This window comes from Teleopsis dalmanni, chromosome 1 (assembly GCF_002237135.1).
Source record: "Teleopsis dalmanni isolate 2A chromosome 1, ASM223713v2, whole genome shotgun sequence".
In the NCBI taxonomy this organism is placed as follows: Eukaryota; Metazoa; Arthropoda; class Insecta; order Diptera; family Diopsidae; genus Teleopsis; species Teleopsis dalmanni.
This window is the reverse complement of record NC_051846.1, coordinates 50,289,137-50,298,322: the sequence shown is the minus strand read 5'-3', so window position 1 is coordinate 50,298,322 and position 9,186 is coordinate 50,289,137. Positions and strand designations below refer to the sequence as shown.

At 28.0% G+C, this 9,186-nt stretch overlaps 2 protein-coding genes across 2 annotated transcripts in view; both read right to left on the bottom strand.

Annotated features, from left to right (window-relative positions):
• LOC119672076 overlaps nucleotides 1-9,186 on the bottom strand; it is a gene marked incomplete in the record, with an annotated part of 216,918 nt that overhangs the window by 162,389 nt on the left and 45,343 nt on the right.
• On the bottom strand, nucleotides 3,961-4,671 carry LOC119673239 (cold and drought-regulated protein CORA-like). The gene is made up of 2 exons (XM_038084481.1): nucleotides 4,242-4,671; nucleotides 3,961-4,169 (listed from the first exon to the last, which is right to left on the bottom strand). The coding sequence occupies exons 1-2, from the start codon at nucleotides 4,669-4,671 to the stop codon at nucleotides 3,961-3,963; spliced, it is 639 nt and encodes a 212-aa protein (XP_037940409.1).

Below are 9,186 nucleotides of genomic sequence, written 5' to 3'. Positions count from 1 at the left end.
AATAATGTCGTTGCGTTAAAAGAGAAACAGGCTAGGAAAGCTTGTGTAAAAGCGTATCTATTTTGATGTAACAGAGGTTAAAAAAATTGTTTAAACATATAGCTACTCTTTAACAACATAATAAATTATCCCCCGTGTAATGCAAACACAATTAATTTAATACGTATATCAGCTGAATCTAACAAACTGGATTACACAGAGCATTGATGCCAAAGTAATGTGCCGACTCCACATGGTCTTGTGATATATTTGCCAATTAAATGGAAAAACAGCTGCATCTTCTACAAGAAAACTGAAACCAGTTCCCAATTATTTTACTACGCTACAGTACGTTTTTCAATGAATTTTTCTGTTTAAGTGGCGTTAATCTTCAATTATCCTCATCAATATACAGGATCATAAATATGAATGCATATCAATGTAAATGTGCTGAAAACTTATTTTTTTCAACATTCAACTTGCTTTTCATATAATTTTATTCTCTGCCAACATACACAGAAATAAGACATAAATTCCCAGCCGTTTTAAACTGGAATCAACCACGCTTATACAGGCGCACATGCGCTGTAACGATCACTCATCTCACTAAACTTGAATTTTTGTATCATGAATTGATTAAATTAATCGCACACAAATTGTACATCACACCGGAATATCCGGAAAATCGAGTGATGCAAATTATTGCACCAATCGCAATCACAAGAAATTGAATTAGAAAAATAAATAAATTTTAAAAGTAAAAAGATACAAGAAACAATAACCTGCAAAAGCTTCAAAGGAAATAGCAACATTTGTGCATTTTTCATGCATTGGAAGTATGCACTTTTCAAGCCAACATATATGGGATGCGTCTCTATAAATACAATGGCAATGCCATTGAAACTTTTTAATAATAGTTTTGTCCTTGACATTGAAACAACGCGACGCAAACCGTTGGATTTCGTATATGGCAACATTATTGTGAGATACTTTAATTATTTTTACTCCTGACTTCGTTTATTTATAACTGAATAAATAAGCTGGTTGAATTATGAGAATAATTGTAAGTGACTTTTGCATTAAAATGAATAAAATTGTATATTTTTAACTGTCTCAAATCGCAACACGTAAGGTGAAAGTGCAAAAGTGAAAGTTTCACTTTCACTTCAATAATTGGAAATAAAAGTATCTTTAACTTAATAAAGCTGATTAGTGATTAAAACATAAAATATATTTTTAAAAATGTTTTTTTTTTGTATAAAAAGAAAGATACTCTAATAACAAAATATATAAAAGGACATATGCAGACTTTATAATCTTTTGGAACACGAAAGGTTTAAAAAATAAACTCATTAAATATACTTCCTCCAAAAGTGTCATAACTAAAAAAAAATGTTTGTGTATTTGTTCAAATAAAAAATCAAATATATAAAGCCATGAACAGTAATTTATATTAAATCTATCAATCTAACAACGATGTTAAACAAGAGATTATTTTTGAATAATTTTATATCACAATTGGTAACAATATTTCAAATATTAAAAATTTTTGCATTATATTTTGTTCAAAACTTTTACTAAAAGCCTGATAAAATAGCTTGCTATATATTTTTAAAACATTTACAGTTAGTTCAATATTTGGAAGCACAATACTACAAATTTGCAGCAATAAAACGCAATGAGATATATAATGTAGCTTGCCTTTAGTACTTGCGCCGAACATGTAGAATTATCAAATAAGCAGGATATTGTCCACATTAAGATCGTAGTAATATTTTTCAATTCAAGAAACTAAACTTATTAAAATCGTGTTATGAATTAACTATCTCATATACAAGGATTACTATCAACATTGTGAGCATTGCCAACCGTAAGCACTGTTAGATGTCACTTGAAATGTCCACTGGACAGTTAAATTTGTTTTTGCTTACAATGACTTCAAAGTGATATCTTAGCAAAAAAAATTATATGAAATGGTTGAAATTTTCATGCGGTTTTCATCCATGTTATTAAGATTTTTAACGTGGATTATGTATGTCAAAATTGACATTTAATTGACTTTAGCTCTTTTTAAAACTCAGTGTTTGAAAAAACTATATGAATTAGAAAAAACTATATACTGCAAAACGTAATGACATCAAAACTAAATAGTGACATTAAGAGAATGAGTAATAACACGATTATATATAGTGAACAAGATTAGAAATACGATAAAATCGTTTTTTACCAAACTTATTTAAACACATTTATAAAGTTCTGGAGTTTTAGTTTCTGAATAGAAACGGGCTATTTATTATCTGAATCGATCAATTAATTTTTTCTACACAGTAAATTAAAATAAACCACAATATAGTGGTTTAAGCACACAAAAAAATTAAGACAGTCTTTTGGATAGAGAGAAAGTTGATTGTTTCTGAACAATAAGAGGTATGCTGTGATAATTCAATATTAATTGATATACTTCTATCAAAATCTTAACAATTCTATTCAAAATAACCATTTTGAAAATTACTAGCACATTTTCTTATATGTACTTTGTATACGTTTTTAATTGGTACAAAATTATTTCGTTGAAAACAGTGCAGAATAAAATATGGTTAGGTGTTCTATCAAAAAGCAAATAACCACAACCTCGGTTTATATAGGACGAAAAAAACTGTGGAAAATAACCCATCAAAAATTTGCATGGAAAGTGAAATATAACAACTAATATGAAATATTCACAAGAACTATAAACCTAATATGGGTCAGTCTTTTACAAATCGGACACCTTTTTGACCTCAAGATCTCTGATTTGGCTGAAATTCTTTTTATGAGCTTCTTTCATGAAATTTTGAAAAAAATTTTGTGATTTTTTTTCCTAGGAGATATGGACGCATGAAGTTTTGAGAAGACACATTTTCAATGGGCTGGATAAACTGGATAAATAAGAAAATAATTGCCTTTATAAATAATAAAAAATCACCTAAAAACGTTTTAAGCTTTTAGTACTAAAATAAAATGAAATCTACTAACAAATTATTGAGAATTTAGAGATACATCAATGTAATTGTAAATAAATCTACCTTATCGTAAAAAGAAAAATCTCCGCTCTCAAGTATTAGAACAAAAAAATTTAAATATATAGATTTTATACAAAGTATTCCGAATTGTTAAAACTTTGGTCCATGAATTTTTTCTTAGTGTCTTCAAAGAGTAAAGCACAACTATGGCAATGCTTGCCGAATCCTATATACATGTTTTGTGAGATTATTGAGGTATGGTTTTCAATGACTTTATCAAAGGCAAACGACTTGAAATGCTTTTCTCTAAGTAGCAGTGTTAGCTTCCAGAACCAAAAAAAGTCACATAACGCCAAAGTTAGTTCGGTGCTTGGCCAACCACATTAAGGTTTTTATAAAAATCTCTTGCACAACGATGACTTTATCCATCGTAAAACACTCTACAATATAAATTAAAAAATCACTGAAGAAAGTGCACAGGGCAAAAACAAGCTTGTATTATATACAACAGACCTTTTACGAATTATATTGTACTGACAATTATTATGAATGAATTATATGCAATACCAAATCGTCAGTATTATGATTGCTAACATAAGTCAAAGGTCAATGCAACTTCTACTTATAACAAAAAAATATATTATAATCGTTAATGTGTTGCAGCTGCAAACGTGTTCTAATTATGAAATAAACCTGCTTAAGTCACTATAGTATTCACTTGTAGAATATATGTCTACTCTCAAGTTCAATATTACCGCACTTGAATATTGCAATTTATAATAATATTGCAATAAAAAAAGCATTAATCCACTTTTAAACGATTATCTAAAACGATTATTATTTTAATACAAATTTTCAAAGTAAAACATTTTTATTCCTATATGAATACTCGTATTTAGTATTTACATATTAACCAACTATTTTAACAGTTTACACTGATATATATTCTATAGTTTTTCACTATGAAATACTTTTGCATTTAATGGTGTTGTTTAACATTAACGTAACTGCTTCCATGACCACCATGTCCATGACCATGACCATGTCCGTGACCATGATCGTGACCTCCATCATGACCACCGTGTGCATGTCCGATTTTATGGACCTTAGCATTGAATCCACTGTGTTTATCAGCAGTGTATTCTACAACACGAGTAGTGCCATCAGCTTCCTTAAGTGAGTAACTACCTATAAAAACAATGTAAATAATCATATTATGTGAATATGTTAATAAAATTATATACAAATGTACTTCATTACCTTTCACATGGCCACCATCACGATGTTCCCATTGACTTTTTTTATCTCCATGATGTTTATCTTCAACACCATAACTGAACTCATATTTAGGATAATGGTGAGCTTCGTGACCGCCATGGTGTCCTCCATCGTGACCGCCATCATGACCACCATGTCCACCATCATATCCACCATGTCCGCCGTCATGTCCTCCACCATGCGAAGTTATAACATAACTGCTATGTTCATGATGGCCATCATGACCACCATGACCGCCATGACCACCGTGACCACCGTGTCCATGTGAATCGTCGTGCTTTGTTACAACGCTATAACTAACAGAACCACCATGACCACCATCACCACCACCACCACCACCACCATGATGATGTCCTGCTGAAGCCAATCCAACAAGTACAAAAGCTAATCCACCAATGCTTAGTAGTTTCATTATAAAATTTTTTGATTTTAAAACTATTCTCAAATATTATACAATGGATAAGATAACTCTGCTGTTGGAAACTAATTGTTGAACTGATAAATCAATTGAATTATTTAAGTATTTATACTAAATTTTGCCCTTTAAACTGATTGCTAAAAGATCACTATATAGAAATTCGGAAATTATTGTAATACCTTTGAGTCATTCTTTAAAATAAAATAATCGGTAAAATTTTGCAATTCAACCCGCTCTCATATAAATCGTTAACAACAACGGCCTTGTGCAATGAATAATAATAACATTTAAAAATTATTCATTTGAAAAAGTGTTGCGAATATGTAATACTTTACTTAACTGTAATAATTAAAGTAAAACATTGTTACACTTTTTCCCTTAAAGAATTAAAAAAAAATTATTTGATTTGATTTAAAATTAAAATTCAAGATAACTCAGTATCTATTTTTAGTTAGAAATAAACTAACAAATATTAATTTTTCAATAAGTGTATTTTTTAGTTCACCATGCAGCTAATTCGGGTATCGTCAAATGCCTATCATTACCGATATTTGGTAATATATATTTGTTGGCTCAACAATTTAATATAATTTTTAAATTACAAGTTGTAGACTTGTTTTTTATTCTATATTATGCATTTTTTCTGAATCTCAAAGTTTGACCACCTTTTTTGCTTTAATATAAAAAACTTTTGTATTTACCCCGATCCAATAGATTTAATATTTAATTTCAATTAAAATTATATCACAATTTTTGGCTTCCTAAAGCAGTCGAAGTGTTATATTTTTATACGAAAAATGCATGTTAAGTGAGAAATTGAATAATAAATTCCTTAAATATGCATATTCTTGTCTGTTATGGTGCATGTAAAGCCGACAAAAAGTATTCCAAAAACATCATTTAAGTCTGAAAATTCAATTAAATTTTTCGAAATCAATTAAGCCATGTTTACTCAAAACGACTTAAACAGACTAGGTATGACCAACAACATTTCAAAACAAGGCATTCAACAAAGTAATAAACGATTTTACTAATTTATTTTTTATGCATCTAAAGCATCGTTCAATTTGGCAACAAAATATTAAGCCAACAAACTTACACTGATTCATCTTGTCTAAGCGTTCACAACTTTCTACACAAATCTAATCCAAACCATTTTCACATACGTACTCACCAACTTGTCAAAACAGTGAGTGCATACATACCTATAGCTTGATCTAAACCAATTTAGTTGTAAAAATTTCGACTACAAACTTATACCAATTTGCTTAATACAACATTGGGTGGACCGATCTTTCATGCGTTGGAACAGACATTTTTATTAACTCTTGTATCGCAAGCTGACAGCTGCAATCCAAATACTCTGCACTCTTCAGTATAATAAAGCCTTTATTTCATTTTATTTTTAATTCGACATTCTATGCATATTTATGCGTGTAACTCAATTAGCCAAAGAAAAATTAAACAATTTTCAGTAAATTGAAAATATATTATTAACAACTTCTTTCCTAACAAACATAATGTATATGTGCACGCTTATAAATGTATCTGTTGCAAGATGTAATTAATTGTGTACCCCACGTAATAAATTGCTACAATTTTCAGTTTCTACGATTTGTTCGCTGCAATTAGTACGTCAAATAATTAATTTATTAACTTCTCGTATGATTAGTGCGTCTTTATTAGTAAAAATTTAATGTAAACACGTTTCTTATCTCAAATATGTGCAGAAATTTTTAAAAATGTGCAGCAATTCGAAGCTGTGCAACGCACAATATTCAGGCATAAAATTGCAACAATTTTAAAATATTAAGAAAATCATTTATGCATTAATTTTTAAGAAATATAAAAAATTCTTTAAATTATTACAAACATATACGTGATATACATGCATATACATAAATATTGATTTATTTTGTTTGCAGCTGGTCAATATCTGGATCAGTTGGCTAAGCATAAGTGCATTGACACTAATGCAAGCCAAAGGTATTGCAGTGCGAGTTGAAGACGACGACTTGAGTGAGGAATATGAAGACGATAATAAAGGAATGATAAAGTATGCACCAGAATTTGTAAGTCATTTTACATAAATCTATATATAATATAATATAAATGTAGTTATGCTTAAAGATGCTATAATTTCAAAAATTGATTCTTTAATCTAAGCAACAGAATATCTGAAAGTTACAGATACAAATATTTACAAATATTTAGCCCGAAATTCTCTATTTCTCATCCAAACAGTTTAAATATTATTCCATTTTATTAAACATTGAATATTCTTTAATTTAATGTCAAATATGGTTTTCTACTCAAATATAGGTGAGAATATTTTACTGCTTTGAAATTAATTTTTTCGAAAAACCTTAAAAGATTTTTGTGATTACTCTCATTCTTGCCAAAATGTTTTACTATATACATATTTATCATTCTTCATATATCAATCATATATCATTTTTCATATATCATATATCAATATTATTTTAAATTTTTCTCGAAATGATCTTTTTTTCTTCCATGCACCTTTCTATTGTATATATCTTTCAATATAAGCTACCTGCTGCTTTTTGTAAGAATCAGTGGGTTGTATAATTCATAGACCAAAAAAAAATAGTGCCTGATAGAAAGAAAATTTTGTAAAAAGAAAAATTTGACAGATAACGTACGTACATACAGAAATCTAATCAAAAAATTAAGCAAAAATTTGAAAATCATAAGATGACACATAAAGATGATCGAAATTTAAAAAAAAAAACATTTAGCCATAATTTCTGATAAAATCAAAAAAAAAGGAATTCAATGTACTAAAGAGTTGGAATGACTTTAACTATTAGAAATTTAATATTAGTATGACTGTCCATTATACCGTAAATTTTTTATTTACAGATTAAAGAATCATCGCCCTAAATTGTAAGATGTAAAAAAAGTATTATTTTATTGATAGTTATACAACACATAAACAAATGTTGTAAAAAAATATATAGTTTTAAATAATATAAAATTACATCACGTAAATACTTAAGTAGCCAAATACATATTAATAATTCTATCAGATGAGCAAAAAGTTAGTTGTCTAGGTATTAGTTGAGTATTAGATTTTATTTCTACACAATTTATTTAATGATTTTAAAATTTGCAATTTAAAATTTTTTAACACACACTAAGTTGGCAACATAAACTGTAAATTTTTACTACATAGTTTGACCCAATTTTAACAAAAGTAATTAAGCAAAATTTGTAGTCTTAAGTTATATTATTTTAAAACTTGCAAAAAAATTTTAAATATGTTTCCTCGTCACCATGTCCATTTGTATGATATCATAGATTTTTATGGCACTACAGAAAGTTTAAGTAACGAGTACGACTTAAGAATTAAAATACTTATATGTCAAACATTACAAATTTCATCCACACACGATCCAGTCAGCCACACAAATTGATCTTATTAAGTCTTTCATTGCACTATGATACATTATTTATTGGCAAATCAACTTTAATAATAACAAAAAAAAAGAATAAGCATTCTCATATACTTGAAATAAGCGTAAATTAACCTTTTTCTACATTATTCCACCCTTTTTATGTAAGTTGACAAGCCTTTCATATTGCCTTTCAAAAGGTTGGAATCATTGTAGGATTTTTCAAGCACACCTATTTAAAATTATATATTACATTAAAAATATTATTTTTGTATGCAAGATGTATAATTTAATAAAAAATGTGTTGATTAACAATAACAACATATTGTATTGATTGTAATTATATGAACATTTCAAAGGATTATCAAAAAAAGAGACTATGAAAAAAGTTTGTATACTGGCGGTATATAAGTTGATAAGATGTACAAAAAAATTTTTCTTTAAATTTGATAAATGCTAACTAAGAATTATTATATAAATATTCAAAAAATTATGAATCAGTCCAAATTGATTTTGTCACCATCAAATTAAGCTACATCAAGTACAATTTAACTAAGCCAGCACTTGTTCCTTTCCTCTATACGTTTCTGTGGGCTGATTTAAATACGGGTTTCAACTTTTGTACATTCACTTTTATGACCGCTGTCGACTCGAAACATCCTCCTCCAAATGATAATTTAAACCTTAAAATCAAAAAAAATCTCTCAAAACCTTGTTAGGTGAGAACAGTGCTTGGTCGAACACATTCATCGATGTTTTTGCCAAAAAGTCTTTCAAAACGCTATTTCATTTACACCAAAATTTCAAATTACTTATAAATTTCTTGTAGTTTGTACACAGAATTGATGCCTACAAAAGTTCTATATTCTCGCATTTCTTTTCAGAAAATTTATATATTGCAAAACAAAAAACAATTTTAATTTTTTAAACTAATAATCTGTTAGCTTTTTTTCTACATTTTTGAAGTAATAAGTTCTGAATACTTTCAACATTAAATTTTTATTTCATATAAATAATACATTCAGTTATTTAATACATTCAATTATATACTATGGATACTCCATTCTTATTGAATTTAAATTCAATAACT